The sequence below is a fragment of the Nipponia nippon genome, unplaced genomic scaffold (assembly GCF_047370975.1).
Source record: "Nipponia nippon isolate SJK-2023a ecotype South Korea unplaced genomic scaffold, ASM4737097v1 scaffold_4, whole genome shotgun sequence".
Lineage (NCBI taxonomy): Eukaryota > Metazoa > Chordata > Aves > Pelecaniformes > Threskiornithidae > Nipponia > Nipponia nippon.
The window spans coordinates 65,099,797-65,125,192 of NW_028262358.1; the positions used below are offsets into that span (position 1 = coordinate 65,099,797).

A 25,396-nucleotide genomic window follows, 5' to 3' on the forward strand; every position below is an offset into this window, starting at 1 on the left:
TAAAGATTATTTAACCAAAAAGAACTGAACCACTATCCCTTCTGTACCAGAAGTACTATTAATGTCCAAACTGAAAAATGTGGCCCCATGACTGGAACACTGAAACAGTATTTCAGCCTGGAACTTGACAGATAAATTCAGAAACTGATTTCACTGGAACTAGCAAAAATAAATCCTCCCTTCCCGTCTCCACAGGACCTATGTTTTCCAGCCTTGACTTGTTCCCAGCTTCAGCCCTGTTCAAACAATTTCTCTCCAACTATAAGTACTTAAACCATTGCACCACAGATGGGAATAGTCATCAGTAACTTCTTCCTTGAAGAAAAAATACCCTATGTTTGACCTATAGATATGAGGACATGTGAGACTGCAAAAAATCACTGCAGTGCAGCAAAACACAGATTCTCATAAAAGAAGAATCGAACATATTTTACATGTCAATTGCAACCTCGTTTTTCCTTTTTATGTTTACAAATTGTAAAATGAAAATGTTTTGTTTTGTTTTTTTTTTTTTAAACTTTGTTGCACTTTAGTTTCCCCAAAATAAAACAGGATAGAAGACAAATATTATTTATAAAGCATGGACAATTTCTTTAGTGAGGTACCCCACAAAAAAATCCAAACAGTCATTTACAAGTGAAACATTTATAAGCCTTATTTCAGTAAACAAACGTGACTATATTAAACTGAAGATCAGTCAGGCAACAAAAACATGTCTATCCTAAGAAAATTCCATTCAACAATTTGGACAACAGTTCAGTCAAAAGGACTTCATTAGTCAAAACCATCACATAGCCTACCCTACACCCCAGACAGAATAAAAGATTCAGACGTATTTGTAAGATGTGTGTTTGTAGCCTGGTTTTTATTTATATGGTATATTTAATACCATCTTTTGGAAATCTTAGTAGTGGCAGTTAGTTTGGAACAAGAAATAAATGATCTTCAGACCAAGACTAAAGTCCTTTGGCAGAACAGAGCAGGGAAACTTCATGTACTACCTTTGCCGATATTACAAGTATTTTTTGCACCACAGATTCTGGTCTCTGCAACTTTTGCAAATACCTTCTCCACTCCACCCCATCCCCCCACAACAAACTGATTCCCTCCAATGCAAAGGTCCAAAAATCTTCACTGCAAATTTCCTCCAATAAAATATGAACTTTGAGGCAAAGACTGTTCAATATTACTTACCAACAAGTCCAACTTAAAAAAAACAAATTTAAAACAACTCCTTAGAAAGGGACTTTACGCAACAGTTTCTGGTTTGGCATTTACAAGTAAACCAACTGTTAAGTACATGTTTTGGTTGTCTGTAAATCCAGCTACTGACCCCCTCACACATGTAAAATTAAACTTGGCAAAACAGACCATTGCCACAACGAGGGAGACGGGCCATTCCACTTCTCATATACTCTACACATGCTGAAAGTCACATAGTTAGTGATCTGCCCTGTGTTCAGGGAAGCAAAGCATGACAGATCATGTTAAACTGCACTCCCTTTGGAACAGCTCCAGTAAAATCCCCAGAAAAACTGACCTGAGCTCAGTTCTGAGATATATCAGTGATTTCCATGACGACTTTTTCCTGTCAGTGGCCAAGGTTACACTTGCTACTTCAAAAACGTGCTACCATGAGCAAAAGCAAGCCTGAGAGGCTCAAGTTTTGGCCCTGCCAGTGATTCATGCTGGCTGTGTCCATACACTATGACAAGGGTGTTTCACAGCTCTTGGATAAATATGTACGCCACAGTCACATCCTGACTCCAAACTGAAGGAAATGCAGTGGTAATTACCCCCTCCAATAAACCGGCTTCTATGGAAACACGGTGCAGGCAACACAGGCTTGCTGTGGTCTAGCAGGTTCACCAGTCTGGATGATCGAGAGCCCAGAACTGCAGACCACACTGCCAAGCTGACCTGCCTCACCGCAGGCAAGTTAGACCACAATTAAAGGAAAAAAATAGAAGAAAGAAAAGGAAAAAAAAAAAAAAAAAGAAAAGAAAGTCCTCTTGAAAAGCTAAACATACTACACAGAAAAATTCCTATCCCACACACACACACTACTGCCTACATACAGCCATAATGCATAGGAAGTAAAGCTTTCTTTTCTGCTAAACATACGTAAAGCCTCAACAGGAGGCATAATAGCAATCTTCAAATATACAGGAGAGATCTGCAGAGATGAAAAGAATCAGCTGCTCTTCCAGCTCAATGAAGACAGAACAATAGTAATAGGCTTAAAGTACAGCAAAAGGTACCAAGACATCAGGAAAACCATCTAGCTAAGCACTAGTAATCTTATAGCCCGTTAACTTTATAATCCTATTAAATAACACAGAACCTAGTCTTGGAAAGACTTAGGTGTGCAATTCATTTTAAGCATTTGATCAGTCTCATTGAAATCAGTGGGATTTCTCAGATTAAGCACCTCATTAACCACTGCATTGTCTTTTGTCTATTCTGCACCACAAGAGCAAACACAACTAAAACCAAAACAGAATAAAAACAGCAATCTGAACCCACAAAACGTGCTGTATGAATACGGACATAATCAGAACGGATATCCTGAGGCCTCAAAATGAGCACTGAGCTGAAGTCACCTGCACTCCTGCCTACCCCACCATAGGAAGAAGTGGATTGTTTACAGAGGAGTTAGTTTGGGGAGAGGCTTGCGTGCTCATAGTCTGAAATGAGCCCCAGTCAACACTGTTTGATTCAACTTTGACCACACATCACCCTTTCCTGGACTGGGTTTTATTGCAACATTTCTGGTTTTGCTAGGATTAAAACAATTTTAAGAGAGTAACTACGCATCCCTTTCACGCGCTGAACAGAACAAACAAAAAAACCACCAAAACCAAGTTAACCAACAGGAGTTGCCCTACAGCATTTACACCATTAACTTTGACTGTGGATGTGCACAAGGCTTTTGTTTGTTTATCCACCCCTTGGGGGTAACACTCCCTAGTCTTGCATTAGAGAAATCAGCATCCTAGAGTCAATTCCTAGCACACAGTCCTGAATGGCCCCTGACCTCAGAACAGGAGTTAATGACAGAAGCTTCGAGAACCACCTAGCTACCACCCTCCTACATGGGAGCTTATGAGGGACTGGGACTCCAAGCTGGACAGAAGCTCCAATTTCTGTCTTGAAGAAGGTTCTGAAGTGTCAGCGTTTGTTATTGCGCTGAATCAGAATGAAAAGTGCTCGTTTGGTATAAAAATATTCTGAAAGGAAAGGTATTTTGTTTGACAATATTATAACTCCGATGAATAAATACAGCATGATTTAAATATCTTAACATAAGTCAAAAAAAGTAATGACATAAGAGCAAAATGAAATGTTTTTACTTTACTAAAAATATCCCCAACATACCATAATTTCAAAATAATCAAAATGAAAAGTTTTGATTTTTTTGACACTTTTCAGACAAGAACTTAACTGAATTCAACTCATTCAACAAACTATTTTCTAGTGGAACGCTTTTCAGTCAAGAATGTTTAAGTCACTTCTATTAATAAACTTATACATGCGATCATAGTTTGCAGTCAACTTTAAAGCTAAAGTTAATTTGAAGATCCCACAGCAAAAACATTACAAGAAATGCAGGCTTTTTTCCTGGCTGGGAACTTTGCTGTACTATTTGAGCCCAAGTGTTCATGCCATAAACTTGATGAGTCATTTCTCACACAGTGTACACATAACTTGCAGGAGTGGGCCCAATGTGGAGCTGAGCCAGAGAATACAAGGATCCCATGGCATTTTACACCTATTGGAGAAAGTAGTTCAGACAGCTTGCAAATAATGCTGTCCCACTGCTGGTGAAATTGGGACAGTGATCTGCCCACATTTTGCAGCTCTGTGGCTGGAACAGGCAAGGAAGTGGAAAGGTCTTTAGAAGTGCCCAGGGAGAGGCACAGTCTTAGGAGTCTGAGATTGCTGCGTGAGCCCCAAAACATTTGGGACAGTGGGTATTGGAGCACACATTGGACAAGAATGAGGCTGGCACAAGGCAGAGCTGCCCAGAGCACACACATCTGTGAGAGACAACAGGGTTCAGGAATAGGCATATCTTGCAAGTCAAGCAAGTGCTGGGATACACGAGTGCTGCTGGGATAGAGCAACCTGATCTGTTAGTAAGCAGTACCAAATGCTGGCTGAACGGGTGTCCTTCTCTGTCTGGCAGCTGGTCTTACTGTGAATAAGAAAGGCAAGCAGGTCCCAGGAAGGCACAGTAGGGAAAATAATCTCAAAAATGAAAAGTAAGCAGAGAGCAGAGCTATGCAAATATACAATATCCTCACCCTTTTGGACACTGAGGTTCAGTAATGTCCTCACACTCTTCTTCAACCCAGCTTGCCTCTCCTTAAAACAAATGAGTGCAATTTATTTTTTAAGACAGTACATTCTTATAAATAAATGCAAGTTTTTTTCATTTTATTGGATGCTTTTAAAATTATGTTATGTCCTTGCTCCTTTCATACAAATATGGGCACGTATAAGAGAGACTGTAGGAATGTGTTGAGGATATTTACCTTTACAAACAGCATAATAATTGACACAGCAATCTTTATTTTCCACACAATCATCCGAACAGGAACAATGATATTCTGGTCGCCTCTTCTCGCCACACCTGAATTTATTGCAGATCCATATATGGGCTAAAAAACAGACATGAGAGAAGGACAGCATAATGATTAATACCAGTGTAAGTGCAGAATTACTAAACTGAGTGCTAAGTTCTGTCTCAAATGTGTACTCACTGAAAAAACAGTCCTGAGGTATCTCATGCATGCATAATATTGCAAGCTTCGGCACTTTGGAAAATAGAAACACCCATGGCTAAATAATCCAAGTGCATAGCCATCTGAATACAATTCTGCAGCATATGTTGTAAATATCACAGATCAGAAGAGGTAAACAGAAAGAATCCTTTTTGCAGGCCTCCTTAAATATGGTAATTTATGTGGGTTTAATCTGGTAGATGCATACTATAGAGAAGATCCCAAACAACTCCCCCAGAAAAAACCCAAACTTGAGTCTGAATTTGGAATGCCTAGAAAACACTGAGCAGCAGTAACTTACATTGAACTCGCAATGGATTTTACCAGCCACCATCAAGCACTCCAGCTTCTTTCAGCACCTCTTAGGCATAGGCACACCTCTGCCACTATTTGAGACTATATACATAAGCTCACAGGAAGACCTACTGACTTCAGCTTCATTGCTGGTTTTAGTAAAGGTTTTTTTTTCCTGAATCGTATTGATTTTTCTGAACAGAATATTCCAATACATCATATCATTTGAAGACATTGTTATTAGTTGTAAACACAAGTAGATCATTTGCAGTCAATGAGAATTAACATAAATGAATTTACCAACTAAGTGAATACTTAAGTGAAGATCTTAACAGAGACACACAAGCCAAATCTAAATGTTTGAGCAAAGGACAGTCAGTACGTGATCTTCATATAGCATGAGCAATTAGAAATCCCTAAAAGCATTCTCAGGAGGTTAATCTCACTTTCAGGAATACTGAACTTCAGTAACTCCACCAATGTCAGTAGATCTTTACTTCTGTGAGAGACAGAAGAAGCTAATATGGTTCTAGTTACATGATACTATTTGGAAATCATAATTTCATTCTCCATTGATGTTAAGGCTAATTAATTTAAAAAAAAAAAAAAAAAAAAAAAAAAGCAACAAAAAAAACCAAAACCCACCAAGCAATGAATTCCCATTCTTAGTGCTAAGACAGACTCTCCAGTTTGTTTTTAAAGAACGCTCTAAACTGAGGGAGAGTGGTATAATGAAACAAAAGTGGAGTGTAAACCCCATGCAGCTATTCTATAAGCAAAAAGCTTTATGCAATTTTGAGGACCTTTCAATAATAGTCAGTTGAAGCAGGGATCTGAGCTCAGTTTAATCATTTGGTTTTGAAAGTCAACATTGGAATTTTAATTTCAGGGTGAGACTACATTGATGAGTTTTATAAATACATGTAAGAGGAGTGAGAAGAAAAAAAGTTAACCAAAAAGAATGCTGCATATGAAGCATAAAGGCAAAACTAAATTAGAGAAAACAGTCAAGTTCTGTCCTTAGTGTTCCCACCTGTACTAACATCTTTACCTGTAAAATTTCTCCGTGGTCGTTCTCACACCTTTGCCTAGCTGACCTTTGCTTTCTGGCAAATCAGGAGAACTGCTTGTCACTTTACAATCATTCTCCACCAGTGCAATCTGTTTTGTCATCCTGCCTTGTCCCAAAGGCCAGCACGTGATCCTTGCTTCACGCTCAAGCTGGGAAGTAACAGGGCAGAGGGCCTGAGTAGCTGAGTAGGGAGAGACGGCAGCTTTCACAGAGCTGCTCTGTCCTTCCCCTTTCTCACGTGGGCGATGACAGAGAGAATATGCAGAATGCACTTCTATTCCTGGCTTGCCTGAGAATGTGGGAGGTGTCCCTGATGCTAGGGACAATGCAGGTCACTGTCCTCTCGCCCCAGGACAGAGAACAAAAGGCTGGCTGAGACCTCGAGTTGCAGTTGTTCCTCCTCTTTCAAGGGCAAGGGCTGCAGCACAGTCCCTCACAGCCTCTCTCCCCACAGGAGCTATGGGAAAGCCAGCCTACTGGCTATGTCAGCTCCTACGTAGTCCAGCTGGGCGAAATACAAGCTTTGTTTGTGCACAACAGCTGCACCAGAGCCCTGATGTTTCCACAGGAGTCCACAGTACCACCGTCACCACTGCAACTACATCCGTGGTTGCAATGGAGGGAGACCACTGGCATCAGAACCACCCTGCTGTTCAGCAGCCCATCTCCTGCACTCACAGCCCATCAGAAAGAAGTTGGGGTTAGGGCCACCTGACCACGACAGTACTCACATACGCAGAGCTGTCCCACGTCACAGAATTGGGGAGTTCGCCCCCACAGCTTTTTTCCATCCTTACCTGGTTGTATACATGTTTCCTGGTAATCTAAGCAGCAGTTTCCAAGCTTGACACAATCTCTATCACAACGGCAGCTTCCAAAGGTCCTTTCAAAGCAACGACCTTTGCAGGTTTTCACTGTAATATTGGATAGTGTTAGATGTCAGTGGCTGAGCCCAAATCAGTCAACACGCAAAAGAAATGAGTAAGGTCAGCGTGTGGAATGACACAGCTGGTCACTCCACAACTTACAGGGTGGCTGCAGAAACAGTGACAGCCAGAGGAAAAGGAAAGCCTTGATCCAACTAAATGTTTATCTTCTCTTATCGAACAAAAATATTTTTTCGTCATATTGAACTAAGGGTTCTGTTCCATTTTAGCAGGAACATGGCATTTCATTATTGGCAGAAACAAGTGAAACAAAAGATTATAATTCTAGTTGTGACTGTCTCTGCCCTTCTGTATCACCAGAAGACATGAGTACAGTCATTCGGAATATGGAAGATCTCTATTGGAGCAAATCTGAACCTAGGTTTTCAATAAGGGTGCCCTAAACAGTGAAGCATTTTTGCAGAGAACACCGATCTTCATTTTCACACCTGACAGTGTTCCACTTTCTATAAGTAATTAAACGTTAATTAGAATCTAGACTGCACTGGTTATGCTTGCAACTCTCCCACGCTCACGCCTTGTTTGAATGACTGTCTTCATACAAATCAGAGGAACCAAAGAAGCCCCAGTTCCGCATCCCACTGTACCATGATTAAGGTACTACCTCAAGACACAGGAAGGGCTGTTCCAAACCAGACACAGGAGACACAAACTTGAGTGTATTGCTCACTGGCCTAATTTTTGTTCAGTTTTAACGTAAAAAAAGGCATAGCATTCTTCCACTGGGAAAAAAAAGAAACTGGTGACGTGAAGCATTAACAACACTTAAGTAGCTGGTCAGCCTGTTTCATCCTGTGCCATCACCAGAAGGTAATGAGGTGAATGCTTCATTCATTTGGCTCCTCTTCTCAAGAATCTTGAGGTATGTGATATTAGAAAAATGAGACAATAATGAGCCAATGCAGCAAAGCTGTAATAAAATGAGAAAAAAACCTAAACATATTCTAGTGGGAAATTAATAATCTGAACTTTGGTTAAAAATCATTGCAGGACTCTTTGTTAAACAGATGAACTTGGAAATTATTCTAGATAGTTGTTCCCAAAGCAAAGTTGGATTTCTTAAAATATCTTTCATAACCTTCTACCTGAAGAAACTTCACCATTGAAAAAACCACATATTTTTCAGGACAGAAAACAGCCAGAAGAATTCCACAAGGAACATTTTGAGACTACAATTCTAACCAGTAGAAAAATAACTTTTTTTCCCCCCCCCATAATTGACTGGAAAAGATGAAAAACAAATGTTCCAGGACAACGTGAAATAGAAATTGTTGGGTTTTTTTTTTTTTTTATAGTGAACTGAGAAAAGCCAGCCATGTGACATCACCACAGTGACAGTTGGGATACATGGAAGCTGCCAGACCAGACACTGAGTGCCAGGATCAGTTTACTTCTCAAGTGAGTACACACAAGTACTGAGTACACCTGAGGTTTATTTACCAGTATTTTCATTCCCCTTTAACTGAAACTATTTCAAGCAATGCATCCAATCCTCTTCCTGCAGCAAGAAAGGGTGGCATTCTGATAATATCAAAACTAATTAACAAAAAAAAAAGAAAAAAGGAATTGCTTAGAAATACTACTAAATAAAAGGCGTATTAGTTACCATCTTTTGAACAGCTAGGCTTCAGGCCAAATATACATCCTAGGATTGTCGTTAACATGCAGACACAGAGTACCTGTGGGACAAGAAGGAAAACAAAGTAATCTTAAATGACCACAGAATGGTTTTGAAAGTCCTCATTTTCTCTATAATGCTATACAATTGTACTGAAATTGATAAACATGCAGATTAGGAGGCTGATTTCACTGCTTTCACAAGCAGTTTTCACTCACACAAGTAGTTATGTTGCTTGCAATTAACTACTGGTGCATGAACATAGAATATTCTATGTATTTCATTTCTTATCAAGTTATTTAATGTAGACATGATGATATATTTCTTTCTCATGAATTAAAAATTAAGATATTTATGGTTATGCATATATCAATTTTACAGAAAACTTTCTTTGCTCCACTTCTTCCTTCCTCCTAGGTTGTTCTAAGAAGGTGAAGTTTTGCCATTGACCACAGACTACAAACAGAAAGCATGGCTCTTAAGTGATACCTATAATTTTCTTAGGCAGGAAAACCTTTTCCCACTTCCTAGTATCTAGTTCGTACTAGATGTTGGTCCATACCATGGTAAGCAACTGTGGGATGTCACATTAGACTGACCACAGTGTCTTACACTGACCAGAAACTATAGCCATGTTTATTTTGGGTTCTGAATGTATTGAAGTTATGAAACAAGCACCATATTGTCTTTGCCCAGCATTTTAGGGCAAGATCTAATGCCTACTCAAATACAGGGAAAGATTCCTTTTAGCCTCATTCAGTACTGCATTGGGTTCATGAACTCTTTAGGAAAAGCGTATATATTATGATTGCATATACAGTAATTAAAGACCCCAGGAAAGCCAACAATGCACTTATGATGGCTATTCTATTCGAGCGTAGAATGTAAAATAAGGTAGTTTGCCAAAAGTCCTGAAAGAAAAGGCACTTTAATAATGCAGACTTTCTTATTCAGAAGTATTTGGGGAGGTATGGGTAGGAGAGAATGTACATGTCACCTTTCCGGTCATTGTTTTCTGAAGAAAAATTGCTTTAAAGTAATACTTCAATAACTTTATGTACATGCCTACGCAAAGTCTCTCCCTTTTTCCCCTCCTCCCCCATCAGCAAAAGCTGCTGAGTCAGTCTTTTGAGGATGATGCCTAAATCATGTTGTCATGTGGCAAAAACTCACCCCATTTTAAAATACTCCTAATTATTTCTCAAGCTTATTTCTGTAAAGACTGTGAACACTTGAGTAAGTAAAAACTGTTTGTGTTGTTTTTAACAAATATACAGTTCACTATACAATTTTCTTCACTAAGTGGTTAATAAAGACAATAAGAAAGCAATTTCTGGAATGTGTAGCATTGAAATTCAGTATTCTGGATTTGTGAAGCGCGAATTATCATAAACCATATTAATCAGTACCAAAAATATTACATATGTAGCATTCATGAAAAAAAGGAAATTATAGACTGGATCTGATTAAAGTTCGGCCTAGAATTCTGAACCAGGCAAGTCTGGAATCTTAGATTATTCAACATAACGTCTAGCAGAGAATTGAGTACTTTTCGAGTTCAAATCTATCTTTGAATTGACAGGAAAAGAAGGAAAATAATAAAAGAATAAGGAAAAAAAATCTGGCATTATCAATGCACCCAGATACACTACAACTGATAGAAAGGTGCAAGTCTCCATGAACACAGCTGTCAAGAATGAACACAACTCCACAGCTCTGTACTTGCCTTTTTTTTTTTTTTTTAAAAACAGCATACTAATGTGCAGTATCAACAACATTTTCTGTTAAATCAATATCAACAGTATTATCTTCCATGTAAATTGTTCTGGACCTTTGAAATCTTCCATGTGAAATATCACCTAGATAAGAGCACATGCACAGCGAGGTAGGTGGCATGTCAGATGCAAGATGTCAAAGCCCAGCAAAATCAGTGGAGAGAGCAAAACCTGTTATTGTCCTTTTAGCTTATATATTATTATTCAGAAATTACAAATTGATTTTAAAAAGCCAACTTGAAAACATTTTATTTCAGGGTGACAATATATTGCTTCTCCACTCCCACCAGGCCCTGCTACTAAGATCAAAGCATTGAAAGTCCTCTGATGTGTAACCACAAACATGCTCTAAAACTAACAAAAAACACACCTACTCTATCTGTAGGAGCTTTATTCCCATATCTTCAAATAGCTACAAGACCTATGGGACTTATGCCACCTAAGGCATCCTTGTAATGAAAACACATTGCAGTGCCACTAAATGGACTATGAATATTCCCTTATGGAGCTTCAGTGTAGGTAACGCATGTTTAAAAACCTGGAATTTAATTGTGACACCAAATTAATATAAAAAAATAAAACCCACTTCAAAGTGGTAGTGTTCTAATACTTCCCAGCTAAAATTGGTACATCCTCACTAAAGTCCTCACAAATAATTCCTGAGATTTTTGGCACCAAATGTTACAAAAATCACAGTTTTGTATTGCATTCCAGGTTTTCCGTTTTACACTTTAATGAACATAATTAATTCCAACAAGCAAAAACATGAAAGGATTATGTTCACTGAGGCATATGAATGTTCTTTTGGGTAGGAAATGCTACAAAATGGTAATGCTACTTGATGCAATAGTGCAACTTGTGTTTCCTGCAAGCAATACTCTGGAAACCTCATAGCATCACAAACCACAGTATACTGCTCTCTCTGTCTCTACTACAAATCAGTTCTGCTCTCAAATTTCTTATATATACACAAGGGAAAACATCGTCCAGGTCCTTACGTAGTATACTATGTCCATCTATAATAAATGAAGATCTGGGTATTTCTATTGACTTATTACATTCAAGCCTTTGCTTTCTTAACATCAGTCCCACTAGCTTAAATTTTAGTCTTAAAAAAAAATTTTACTGCAGAATACTAAAGCGTGTGTCCCCCCCACTTTTGTTGTCCTTTCTTTCTTTCTTTCTTCAATGCTTAATAAAGAAGATTCACAAAAATGGTAAGCTTAGAGGTAATGCATTTGACAATATTCTGGGACAGCCAACTCTAACCTAGTTGTAATTGCAGCTTAGTGTTTAAGGCTTTGAATCAAAGCTTTATCTTGAGCCTGAATGACTTCAGTCATGTGGATATTATCCACACGAATGGCAGAAATGTTCAGCTGGAGCAATGTGGAGCAACTAATACTGGCCAACAGCAGCAGCAGTCCTGACTAGGCACAGCAAAAGGTGTTCCACTAGTAGTTGACCTATTGTCAGTGCAAGGGCTCTAAGATTATCAGCTCTGCAGATGACGAGGAATATTCAAGCTAGCTTTAACAGTCGCCCAGGTACAGAAAGTCATCTCACTGCTGCAGCCCAGGTATGGACTAATTTACTTTGCTTCTGCTATATGGGGCCCCACTGCAGCAGGCAGGTTACTAATATTACCTGAACTATTTTGCATACAGGTAGCTCAGGTTTGGGATACTGCAGTCTGCTGTGTAAAGATTATATATTTATTTAATCTAAATAAAGGCAAGTAGCTGCACGTATAGTTTAAGGTTTACTATCAAGAACCTCATTAAAACCCAGCAGCATCCTGCTGCAAGCATCAGACTCAAATCTCTAGCTACTGCCACGCTGTCAACCTAATGCCTGCCTTCAACGTTTAGCCTGTCTTTTTAAACAAAAGGAGAAAATGTTACCCATTCTCTCTCTCTCTCCCCCCGATATTCTTCCCCTCAAAAGAGAAAGCAAGAATTGAGAAAAAGGTGCAATTAAGAAAGACTATGGGAATCCAACATTTAGTAGAAAGGCAAATAAAATTAAAGAACTTGGCTTTGTTATGCACAAAAATGGCACATGAACTTTTTATGGCCTGTAACTTGAGAGGTTGCTAGAACAAAATGTAAGATTTTGTTTTAATACAATATCTGAGAAAAGGTTTTAAACCAGCACAGTAACAACTGCAGAGAAGAAAGTGTCCTTTTTTGTTTTAAAAATATTTTTTAGAAAGTTTGTTTTGGAATCAAAAAACATTGTCATCTAGGACGAATCTCTGTCCCATCACTGCTTCCTTTACGTGGGAGGAAGCAATAAAAGCTTTGCTTTGTAAACATTATAGTGGTCGAGAATAGGTGGTTGAGTGTCTGGAAAACTGCAATCCTGAAAACATTTCAAAAGCCTCTTATTTTGAGCTGGGCAGATGGAAATATGGTAACATGGTTAGAGAGCAGGATCATTTCCGTCACTCATCTCTAGAACTGCAGCTGAAAAGAATTTGTCAGCAGCAATTTCGGGGAGCTGGTGGAAGGGCCACAGAGCCAGCAAGCGCACAGGCTGCAGACACCGGATCCCAAAAAGATTGGTCAACTGCACAGGTCTCAGTGACATACAGAGAAATCTCTCACCAGCCTTAGCTACTGTCACCTTTCCTTTGCTACCATATTTCACTCTTCCTCTAGAGAGTCAGTACTCCTGTCCCTTTCTCTTCACTCTTCCCTAGCTCTGTCCATCTCCCCTGCTCCCCCTCTACTCTTCCATTCCGCACTTTCTCTGGCAAAGAATGCATTGATATTTCTTTTAAGGAATAATCATTCCGAATTAAGTTTCTTTCTGTGTTGATCTTCCTCACTCTTTGCTTACCATGTACTCAGTTGCTTTCCATCTTCCTTTCTTCATCCCTGGTGTTCCACAGCCAACAAAACCCATCACTCCAAGGTTTAAGGCACATCCATTAAAAATTACGCAATTAACAAAGAAGCAATGCAAAGTAGTGGTTTTCCATTCTAATTTCCATGATTGACTCTCACAGTTGTGTCATGTCTATCCATGAAGGGATAACGTCTAGACCGGGTCTGTAATGCCAGTATTACAAAAACCCATGGAATTTTCCAAAACCACTGGGATCCATGAAGATCATACTATGTTTTCATTGTTTTATGCACCTAGAATAAATGACTAATGACCTGGGCCTTAACCCTGAAATATCTTTGAGAAAGAATTTCATCTGCAAAAGTGTAAAGAACACAGTAATAAATAATGAATTTCAAGTAAGAACAGAGTCACCATCTTTGGTCTTTAAAAGAGCATCATTAGAAATGCAGAAAGCATACTGTACAGAGAGGAAAAAAACAAAAAACCAAAACCACCTTATCTACACTTGCCAGGGCCAGTGGAACACCTACTCACACTTGTAAAAGTTATTTTTAAACAGGGATTACCCCCAACAGCTCAGTTTTATTCAAAAGCAGGGGTTACTTAATAAAGTTTACTAAACTGAAAGGAGGTGGATATTTCACTCACACCAGCACAGCTGTTATCAGCACAGCTGTTATCAGCACTGAAACAAGCGCACCACCTCCTTCTTGCACCACTCATCTCTTCTTTCCACATTTGTAAATACTCTTCTGCTCTTCAAAGACTTGCTTCTGTTGATCCACATTCCACACCTAGAGCCCATGAGGAGGAGGAGAGGAGCTGCTGAGGCTGTCGGGTCCCTGTTGTCCAGAAACACTGAAGGTGACTGAACTATCCTGAAGTCACTGGATGGAAAAGCTGGAGCTTGCACCCAGCTTGCACCCACCCTTTTCAGAGCTGAAAAAAAAAGATTTACTCTAAAAATGTATAGGTCTTATTGTTTTTCTTCTCAAACCAGCACGCAGAAGGTCTACTCTCGCTGTTTCTACTGAATGTTCTCAAGACTGTTATTACATACTTTTGCAACCTAAGGTCATTCAAAGGACAAGAATGTTTTAAAGGTAGCTCGAGCCACTATAAGATATTATAAGAAGCCTTCACAGAGCTTACCAAAGAGTGATAACTGTTCATTTAGCAGGGAATTATCAGCAGAAGACATTATCGTACTAAACCTCTCTAAATACCTTCCAAAACTATTCAAGCATCTGTTTTTTAACAAGAAAGAGACAAGAAGATAGAACAGAGTTAGCATCTGTCAGCTAGGATCTAAAATATTTTTCTTATTTGTTGTTTGTCCAACTGTATAGGTACATATTCTCCTGAAAGGCATTAACACATGAGCTGTTATCAAAGCATACACATTTCACCCCTGGCAGTTTTGTTTTTCAATGCATTTTACACCATCGGAGAATTTAGAGAGAAACTAAAGTGCAACTGCATGCTAGCCAAAAAGAAGAGGAAATGTAACTTCTGCTTAAACTCCCGGAAAAGAGATAGCAGCTAACTCTGCTATTTAATCAGCAGGTAGGTTTTTCTAAAACCTAAGGATAAACAGGACTGAAAATTGATCTTGATTTATGAGGAAAAAAAGTAAATATTGTACTTGCAAACACAATTCTTTTATTTAGCACAGCAGACTGAACACAGAGAAAAGACCACCGCATGCCATCTGCTTTAGTGGCCACCACATATGAATGCATGGTCACACAGAAAGAGAAGAAACTGTCAGTATTATGCCAGCTCAAAACTGTTGCCCAAACAAGCTGCGCTTGACTCATGAATAAAAGCAAAACTGAGAAGAAAATATGGCCTTGAGCCATCTTCATGCTCTTCCTATTCCAAAAATCCCTTTTCAAGAATAAAGCTAAAGCTGTTCTGATTTATGGTACTGTCATGAGATTTGTAACAAGAAGAGTGTAAAAAGGGGGCTGCTTCTACTGGGTACTGACAATACTACCCAATACACCAAGTAAACCCATATTCACCTCCGTTTTTCTGCAGCAGATGCTGTTGCTACCGCCACCATGGCGGCAACAACAGGCTGAGCAGGAAGACACAGCTACCTTAAAGAACAAGTGAAGAAATCCTGTAAAACACTCTAAAAATGTAAGGAGTGTCAAAAATTGCAGATCCACAACGAGGTACGGGAAGGAGACAGGACAAATAAGGTTTCAAAGCTATTCACTATGGGTTTTTACTAAAGCACACTTTTAGTCCTGACTCCTTTGGCCATTTTCCCAAAACAAAGGCCAGGGCTGACAAAGAGGCCATTATTTATCTCTGCACCCTTTGAATATAGCCCCTCAAAAAACAAAAGGCAGACTTTCAAATTTTGATGCTTTACAACATGGAAATGTTGTATTTCAGCCAGAAGAGGACTCAAGGACTGACCCACTTGACCATGCCAGAGATAAGAAGGACAACGGAAGATAAACGGCTGGGTTTGATTATTGACTTTTGTGTAAGCAGCCATAACATTGTACTTTTTGTTATTCTATGAACAATAAACAAACAAAAAATCTTTAACACAAACTTGTGCCCAAATACTACCACATATTAAAAGGCATTTATATAGGTTGATTTGCCTATATGCCATTACACAACAGAAGGACGAGGTTCACGCTTACCTGAGTTTCTCCAGTAATGTAAATATTTCATCTTTTCTCGTTACTTCCCATTTCTCCTTAGCTAACTTACTCACTCAGTGTTGAAGAGTTAAACAATAGCCTATTTGCCACAAGTCCTTACTTATACTTTCCATTTACAATAAAATCCACTGATATAAGTACCCTTAAAGGAAACTTTTTATACAGCTGACCTGTGCAACACCTGTACAGAAAAGGAAAGTATTTTTTGCTTTTCAGTGCAGAAAGTATATTTTTTTATATTGCTTTGATATATTTCTTATCCTATTTTCAAAATACCATTCCAATATTGATCATCATAAAATAGCTTCCCTGAAAATCATATATACTACTGTTTCATTCAAACAGGATGCTACTGCAATGCAGCATATTGCCAAATTCTGTCAGACAGAACATTTTTTAAGACAAGTATTTATCCACTGCCCATAGCGTACGGTCACAGTGATGTTTGCCAATGTATTAATTTCTAATACTGGCTCCAAAGTAAGAAACTTTTCTAACCTTTCAAGTTTTCAAAGCCTTTAATTTGCTCTACTCCTCCTTTCGACTGAAAGAAACAGAAATGTAGCTTCCATGGCAAGTCAAATCAGAACAACTCACTCCTTGTATAATTCTACTGATGTTAGTGAAAGAATGCCAAGGAAGAATTTTGAAGAGCAGGAGTTGGAAGGAAGCCTTGCATAATTTGTATATCTTCGGCCTTGCCCAAAATTTAGCAGTTTTAGCACAGCAACTAAGTTGTTCTGAATTCAAGTTAATAATTATCTCTACAGAAAGTCTATCAATTTAAACTATTAATGTGTTCCTTACTATTTTGGTATCCGAGAGCCTTGCAGAACTACGTTGAGGTGGTGTTCAGACCAAGAGCACACTCCCCACCCTCCCAAGAGTTTGGCTGCCTGTGCTTGGGGCCAGTTCTCTGATACTGTTTCAAGCGTTGAGAGCACTGTTTGGGAAACCTCAACCAGCCCTGAAGACAACTCATCAACAAAAAGCTGGAAGATGCCTCAGCAGAGTCTCCCCCACCTTGTTTTGGCAGCTGCATATAGCCATCTCTTGCCTCTGTCCCCTGCCTGAGCTGTGTTACAGCCATGCTGCAGTCATGTCCATCCTGGTCAAGTACTCTGTTGATCCAGACCCTGACTCAAACTCACAGGCTTGACTTCAGACTTGCCTCATCACTGTATGCTCCTCTGGCATTCTAGGCTATTGTCTGAATCTGGTTAGCATCCCCAAACCTGCTTTGGTCACTGTGCTCAGGTATAGCGAGACCGTCCCTTGTCAGCAAGGCCACTGTCCATGTCTGCCTTGTTGTCACATCTGGATACAGGTTCACCTTCTCTTCCATCATGACCTGCCCTCGTCTAGTGCCTGACAGGTAGACAAAGACTACTACTGCAAAATTAAAGAAAGGTGACCCTACGGCATGGATTGAGTCAGAGCTCTGAATGCTCGAGCAGGAAGTCTGAGCACACATAACACTAATCACAGCCTCAATCACTCATTTGTTTTAGCTGAATGGACCAAATGGCTGATTGTGCTGGTTTTGGCTGGGATGGAGTTAATTTTCTTCATAGAAGCTAGTATGAGGCTATATTTTGGATTTGTGCTTGAAAACAGCGTTGATAACACAGGGATGTCTTTGTTATTGCTGAGCAATGGTTACACAGAGTCAAGGCCTTTTCTGCCTCTCACACCACCCCACCAAGGAGCAGGCTGGGGGCGCACAAGGAGTTGGGAGGGGACACAGCCAGGACAGCTGACCGCAACTGGCCAAAGGGATATTCCATACCATATGACATCACACTTGGCCTATAAAGCTGGGGCGAGGTTCGGAGTGATGCCATTTGTCTTCCCAAGTAACTGTTACACATGACGGAGCCCTGCTTTCCTGGAGAGGGCGGAACACCTGCCTGCTGATGGGAAGTAGTGAATGAATTCCTTGTTTCGCTTTGCTTGCATGTGCAGCTTTTGCTTTCCCTGTTAAACTGTCTTTATCTCAACCCATGAGTTTTCTCACTTTTACCCTTCTGATTGTCTCCCCCATCCCACTGAGGGGGAGTGGGCGAGTGACTGTGTGGTGCTTAGTTGCCAGCTGGGCTTAAACCACAACACTGATCCTAGCACACTACAGCCTAATCCATCAGCAGATAGTCTACACTCAAATTCCTAGGCACGACGCGGATGTTTTCAGGCAGGCAACCAGCCAGCAGTGTTGACAGAAGGACACAAGTCACACAGCTGGGTGTACTTCAGCCTGTACCAAGCTTTGCACTCCAGCTGGAGTCCAGGAAGCCAGAAGCATTCACACACTGCATCCTGAGGGGTGACCAAAACCTCCCAGATGGCTTAAATCCTCCAGCTCAGCTACATAAGAGAGTATCTTGCAGCCTGTCCTAAACTCCACACTGTTTTATCTATGCTGAAAGCAATTCCTAAACTACCCAGCTTAAAGCGAGCTGAAGTATGCTTAGCAAAGTCACAATCACACCTTTGACTGTGGCACAGCTGCACCCAAAGTCAACCTAGTTTGGCAATATAATTTAAAATGAGTTCTGAGCACAATTATAAACAAAGTTGGTCCCTACTCTCCCTGGGTGAAGATTTTTTATAACTGGAATTTTTTGTTGGTTTTAATTTTTTTTTTTTTTTTTTTAAGTATAGACAAAGCCTCAATTCCTGCAAGTGTTTCTTTGGACACTATTTCATATCAGCTAGGATAGGATATGCTGACTAGCTCTCTGAAGTAAAGTGCAAGTAAAGCAAGAATACAAATTAACCCTGGAAACTCTTCAGAGTTAAAATGGCTAAATATTTCTTAGCTTCTTACTGTATGAGAGCAAGATTAGGAATTTTGTCTTCAATACCCAGCATGAAGAATAATACCCTACTTGAAGAATAATAAAGAAATTGTGGGTGTACAGCTCCCTGTGAATGAGAATTATTTGCAAAGCCTTCCTTGAAAAGTGAGTTGACGGAAGAGAAACATTAGAAGTTATAGTGATCTTAAAATTCACCAAAACCCAAATTTTCTTTTGACGGATTAAATTGGATAACAACATATTTATTGTATGTATTTATAACTACAATGGTATTGTAATTAGATGCATTTAAGCAATACCAATAGCAAATGCAGTTAAAAAAAAAAATCTTCTGTCAAACACAGTTTTTACTGTGTCTTTGGAATTTAAAACAAGCCACCATTGGAGCTGGAGAGCTATAATGCTGATGGAAGACAGGCAAAACTTACTGTAAAACATGCTTGTTTCCAAACACTGGAATAGTTTCCTACAAAATATTAAGATATTGGAGATTGACCAAGAACTGCTTCAATATTTCTGAACCAAAAGTGCTTCAAAGTCTATTTAAACTATGGCCATCCCATCATTGTCATTTTTTATTTCATATTTCACCAAAGGATGTTTCATGTTAAGAAAATGAAATTGCCTAACAGTCAGCCACTTTAATATTACTGTTAAACTGTGTGGAGTTTCTTGGAACATAAAAGTCCCATCTAAGCTCAATCCAGCACTCTCACAGGAGCCAGTAATTTCAGCAAGGACTACTTTTCCTTACTGAAAAAGGAAAAAAGGCAAGGCACATAAAGCAAAACAGTACAAAAAAGGCTGAAATGGAATGATTTGCTGAGGGCCAAAAAAAGATTAGAGGAAAGACTGAACATGGCACCCAGTTCTCCCAAACTCAGGCACAAAGTACAGTGTCCTTAAATCCAGCACTTAAGAACTGACTGATACCCATAAAAATACCCACAACGAAGTTGGCTGAAGTCAATAACCATGTTCCAAATCACAAGGTTTGGGCACAAACTCTTTCCTGTTGTTGTCCTTCCTCTCCTCACATGAGTTATGTTAATTCCTGAGCCTGTATGATGAGCAAAAAGGGAAAATCCGTGAGTTTAGCGACAGCTTTCTATGCAGTCCTTCCCCCGGGAATCAAGACCACATTGCAGCAACACAGCAGCAATGGCAGAAGACAGAGGAGTTCATCCGGTGATCACACCCCTCTCAGGAGCCCGAACACAAGAGCAGAACAAGCTTTTGAAGGGTCTGGGCCAACCCGCTACTTCGACAAGTCCAACTCATTTCCCGCCTGCTCTCTCACTAACTGCTCCCTATCTTTCCTTCTCCACCAGCAGATGTAGAAGAGAAGGTAAGATTAAGTTGACAAGTATATTAAATAAAATAATTAAATAGGTATTTTGCATCTTTTCTGGAGAAGGAATATAGAAATGCGTTATTCCAAAAAAGTACTAACCTATACAAAGGTTTGGGCATCCTCAAACATACTTAGTAGGAAAACCAACAGCATTAAAACAACCAAACAGGCATGCAATCTTCCAGACACCTACATGAGAAAAGGTTGTTTCCACACCTTCATCTCCAGGAAGGAAGGAAAAACAAACCAAACAAAAAAACCAACCAAACAAACCTACAGCTGTCACCAAAATCCTGACGCAGCACACCCATCTTTCCATGTATGAAGAGAAAGTCAGCAACTATGGGTTATTTTGGAAGAAAGTGGTGAAAAACTTTCAGGACTCTTACACAAAGGATCTTGATAGCCAACAGATCTCTCTTCTATAGTTAAACTCTCTCCTAACTGCAGCAATGGCAGATATTAGTTGATGAGAGATACTCTGCCTTGGGCTAAGACTGTCTCACTTATTTATGATTTATGGGGGTTTATGATTCAGATCTTGCACACTAAACTTAATATAGAGACAAATGGACAACTGGAAACAGATTTATAGAATCATAAGCCTAGATGGGACCTCAAGAGGCTTTTAGTCCAATCTCCTGCCCAAAGTTGGGTCAAAACTGAATTCAGACCTGGCTGCTCAGGGCTTTATGCTGTTGAGTCTTGAAAACTTCCAAGGGTGGAGACAACATGATCTTTCTGCGTAACCTGTTCCAACATTTAATTATCCTCATAGTGATTTCTGCCCCCTATATCCAGTAAGAACCTCTCCTGTTTCAATTTATGGCCATCGCCTCATTCTCCCACCGTGCACATCAGTACAGAGTCTGATTCCATCTTCTTGATGACGTCCTCGGAGGTATGGGAAGGCTACTGCTAGGTGTTCCTCACCTAAGCCATCTCATCCCCAGGCTGGACAAGCCCAGGTCCCTTGGCCTCTTCTCGCAGGACAAGAGCTCCAGCCCCAGACCACCTTGGTGGCACTCTGCTGGACTGGCTGCAGTTGAATTGATCTTTCCTGTACCGGAGGGCCCCAGCCTGGACACAGTATGCCAGGTGGCATCTAACAATTGCGGAGTACAGGGACAGAAAAAAATTCTCTTGGTTTACCAGTCCCTGGATACAGCCCAGCACACTTAACTTTCACTGCTAGATAAAAAGACAGCTGAGGCTACCAAGGATGCCATCTTTATCACAGTATCCTTCACTGGCTTCAGTTCGCAGGTGATTACAAGGCCCTGTCCCATCCACTGCCTTAGTCTGATCCTCAGGCTGATAAAAGAGTTCACTAACCATCCAAAAGAAAAGTAACCAAACCTACAGGAGCGCAACCACATATCCTGGATTGCTTCTCAGTGTATCGGCAACCAGCCGTAAAACGCAGAGCAGCTTTCTGGGAGTACGCGGCAAGAGTTATGCTGTCTTAACGTGTTAAATAAAACTATTTTACTTTGCAGGTACTATACAAGTTCTAGCTACCCCCCTCAGTGAATTGCACAAGGCAACTGAATAAAAGAAAATTTCAGAAGACTATTTAGTGTTTGGCACACGCATAAAACACTAGTCTTAAAAAAAGTTGGGCTGCCTTAACAAAAAAAGTACAAGGAAAAAAATAATCCCAGACTTACAAAATATTTTTAAGTGTATTCCCACAGCATTTTTTTTTTTTAAAACCTCACAATTTGTTATCTTTATTCACTCTGAAATGCTTGAGTTACTCTTTAGAGAAGACTAACACACTTTCAATGTCTCAGTCTGGACCTTACCTGGAATTTTTTGGTAATTTTTTTTCTAATCAGGAATTCTCAAGTTGCAAAAAGTCCTTAAGAAATTTTCTAACAAAAGTGTCAGTTTAAATGAGTTTTCCAGTTCTGACAAAAAAAAGCCTAAAACTGTCAAAAAGCAGCATTGCCTATTTTATTACTTTTTTCTTCAATGTTTCGGCTGTTATAAATGCATGGAAAATTTTATTTTAATGGAATGAGTAATCAGACCAAAATGCAATGCCTGAGAGTCACTGGCAAGCTGGAATAGAAAACCTCAAACCTAAGCAAGAGTTACACTGCTCTCGGGCAGCAGCGTGCTGCTCAGTCGCACAACAGCAGCGGGTGAGCCTGGAGAGACTACAAACAGGCAAACAGCTCGTTGGGCTTTGAGGGACAAAAGTATGAGCACAGAAAACTGGCAAGACTCTAAATGAAAAGGTGTACACAGGAATTACATAAATGGATAAAAGGATCACCATCTCTTACGATTGCTCAAAGCTGGATATTTTCATTGCATTGCCCTAGGGAAGCACCATGGGTTAGTAAATCCCCGTGGGCCTGTCCCACCATTTGCAGAATCCTCCCTATGCAGCAGCAATGGACAAGCTACCTGCATGGTATGAAAACCTACAGCTGAACTTAAAATTATGCCTGCCACAACAAGCGCTACTAGAAGTGGAGGTGACTTTATACCACTTCCTTATCTACCTACATCCTCCCTCAAACAACATACATTCAGTTAACAACTAAGAACTGTCACGTAACAGAGGCTTCTGGAGCAACCAACAAAACCCATGGGTAGAGTCCACATGGTACAACCTTTTGCACATGGGAACTCTGCAGTTCCTCTGTAGTTGGGTAAGGTTGGCTTATGGACAGAAGCTGGGAACATCAAGGTTGTGTTCACAAATTGTACAGACATCTACGGGTGGCAGGCATATGGACAGGAAGAGGGGAAAGCAAGCAAGCCTGTGCTTTCCAGAAAAATGAAAAAAAGTAATTCAAGTATTCTCTAATCACCAGAAATGCACTTATCAGTTTTTACAAAAAAAATCAACATAAACTTACCTGAAACCAGATTTTTTTTAATCTGCCCAAATAAAGGAAGCAACGGTATGTACAACTAGGGTAAATGGAGGCAAAGGGAATTTACCTATGTCTAGTTACTTTTATAGTTTCACATTGCACAACACAAAACACCAAGCAGGTAAGTCTACTCACTTCTTTCTTACACTGGGATGATTATAAATGCATTGGCTTGCGAGAAAGAACAAACTTGCATTTCCAACTCCAGTTTTCCACTTTCTAACATGATGTTTAGATTTAATATATTCTTGTTTTACTCAATCCAATATCACCTGCACTATTAAGAAAGTTTTTCAAGTTCTCTCTGCATATTCTAAATTATCTCAGTGTCTCCAGTAGCTGAAAACAATACTGCATGGTCATTTGTATTTAGAAGTTTTAAATTATTTCTGTATGGATGACATACATTTCACTCTCACACTTTAGTCAGAGGATGAACATTTTGCCAATTCTCAGGGAACAGCTATGGTTTGGAAATTAAGGACTTCAATTCAGAAGAATAAGTAGCTGCAAACACTAACTTGTGCTCAACTCCAGTCTTTAAGTGGTTATGGCATCTCTAGCCATTTTGTTGTATTAGAGCCTAAAAAGCTCAGAGCAACATTATGTTTTGAATAGCATATGATTATTTTCCACTATTACTACCCATTTCTAAGCCCAAAAAAAGCTGAGCTGTTTTTGTCATCCAACTGCAGTGGCTTTCATGGCACCATATAACCTCCCCAGAAGACAACAAGGTAATGAGATCAGCTACAAACAGCTACCTTTATTTAAGACTTTTCATCAGAATAGTTGCCAAAAAAACTTCTACATGGAAACTACCGTAGACTCGTACATGAATTTTGATTTTTTTTTTCTTATACTGTTCCAACAAACTTGGAAATGCAACTTACCACCCATTATGTCAAAAAGTACGACCAACATGTAGTCACTATGATATGGTGGACAGTTCATTTGAAATAGTAAGCAGATTACAAAGCTATAGGTAAATTTGGAAAGTCATCTCGATCCTTATGCTTTAATGCATTGAAAGAGGACTACTTATAGAGATACATATGTAATAAAGTCTGCTGCAGCTCCACCAAAGCTTCCTTCCAAGAATGCTGCAGTTCTTTCACCTTGATAATGATTTCAGCCTCATAACGATCACTCCAGGCAGTCTGGAAGGTCTTATTTTCACATCTCTACAGGGAGGATAATTATAATACAGCAGCATGGCTAAAACTGGAAAGTGACCTATCTGCTAACAATGGCTTTGGCCACCGGGGCCCCCGAAACAGGGCCGAACGCAGCTCCAAGCAGCGCCTGGAGACAAGCTTTCAATGCACAGTACTTCCAAGTTTTTAATACTTCTTTTGGCTCTTGAAATCTTTTCAGCTTTTCCAGCCATATTTTCCTGTTTTAACCTGTTTTTGTCTTCCCTGGTGTGTCCCCTACACCAAACAGCTAGAACCACACGATGGAAGATGGGACAACCATTAACACTACCGAAGAACCGAGACGATTCAACCTTGAGGGAGTATAAAAAAGTAAAATAAGTCAACTGGAAAAGTACGAACCCCCCTCTTTCAGGCAGGTTGCTGTCTGTAAGCAACGACGTAGGCGCAAGCACCACGCACCTGCCCGAAGCCGACTCCTGAGGCGGGAGAGAGGGAGGGAGAGAGGGCGGGAGGGAGCCGGCCCGCAGCGCTGCCGCCCGGGGCATCCTGAGGGGCCGCTGGGGCCGGGGGCGGTCTCCCTCTCCCGGCGCCGCCCCAGGCCGGCGGGACAGGCGCCCCGGCAGGCTCCGAAGACCCCGCCACGGGCTCCTCTCCCGACCCCGAGGGGCCGGGGAGAGGCTCGCCCGTCCCCAGCCCCGCGGGGCGAAGCACCTGCCCTCAGCAGCGCAGCCTCCTCACGCCCCCGGCGGCGAGGGGAACCCCGGGGAAGGCCCCCCGCCCTTACCAGGGAGAGCACTTTGTAGGTGTTGGGGTCCTTGCTCTTGCCGCCCGGAGCTTTCTCCGGCTCCTCGGCCACCTCCATGGCCGGCAGCATGGGCACGGCCGCAGCCTGCAGCCCGCCGTCAGCCGCCGCTGCCCCGCTGAGGCGGTCCTCACGGCCCTTCCCCGCCGCCGCTTGCCGCCCGTTGCCCTGCATGCTCCCGGCCACTCTGCCCTCTGCCCGCCGCGGCTATTAATAGCGTGGCGGCCCGGCCCCGCCCCGCCCGGGAGCGCGGCCGCCAGCGGCCCCCGCTCCCCCGCCGGCACCCCCGCCGGCCGCGGCGCGGCGGAGGAAGCGGGCGCTTCCCCTC

The 25,396-nt window shown here is 40.8% G+C and overlaps 1 protein-coding gene across 4 annotated transcripts in view; it reads right to left on the minus strand.

The window, feature by feature from the left end:
• Positions 1-25,396, minus strand: part of ENPP1 (ectonucleotide pyrophosphatase/phosphodiesterase 1) — a 62,768-nt gene that overhangs the window by 34,807 nt on the left and 2,565 nt on the right. Inside the window, exons 1-6 of one of the 4 annotated variants that reach the window (XM_087774321.1) lie at positions 25,051-25,087; positions 13,998-14,288; positions 8,707-8,779; positions 6,951-7,067; positions 4,539-4,664; positions 4,308-4,368 (exon numbers count right to left, since the gene is read on the minus strand). In XM_087774321.1, coding sequence (XP_087630447.1) covers positions 4,308-4,368; positions 4,539-4,664; positions 6,951-7,067; positions 8,707-8,779; positions 13,998-14,087 — 467 coding nt within the window. In that variant the 5' untranslated portion in view covers positions 14,088-14,288; positions 25,051-25,087. Of the gene's footprint in view, positions 1-4,307; positions 4,369-4,538; positions 4,665-6,950; positions 7,068-8,706; positions 8,780-13,337; positions 13,506-13,997; positions 14,289-25,050; positions 25,266-25,396 lie in introns of those variants that run through there. The other 3 variants (XM_087774319.1, XM_087774322.1, XM_087774323.1) reach the window with 3 other exon arrangements.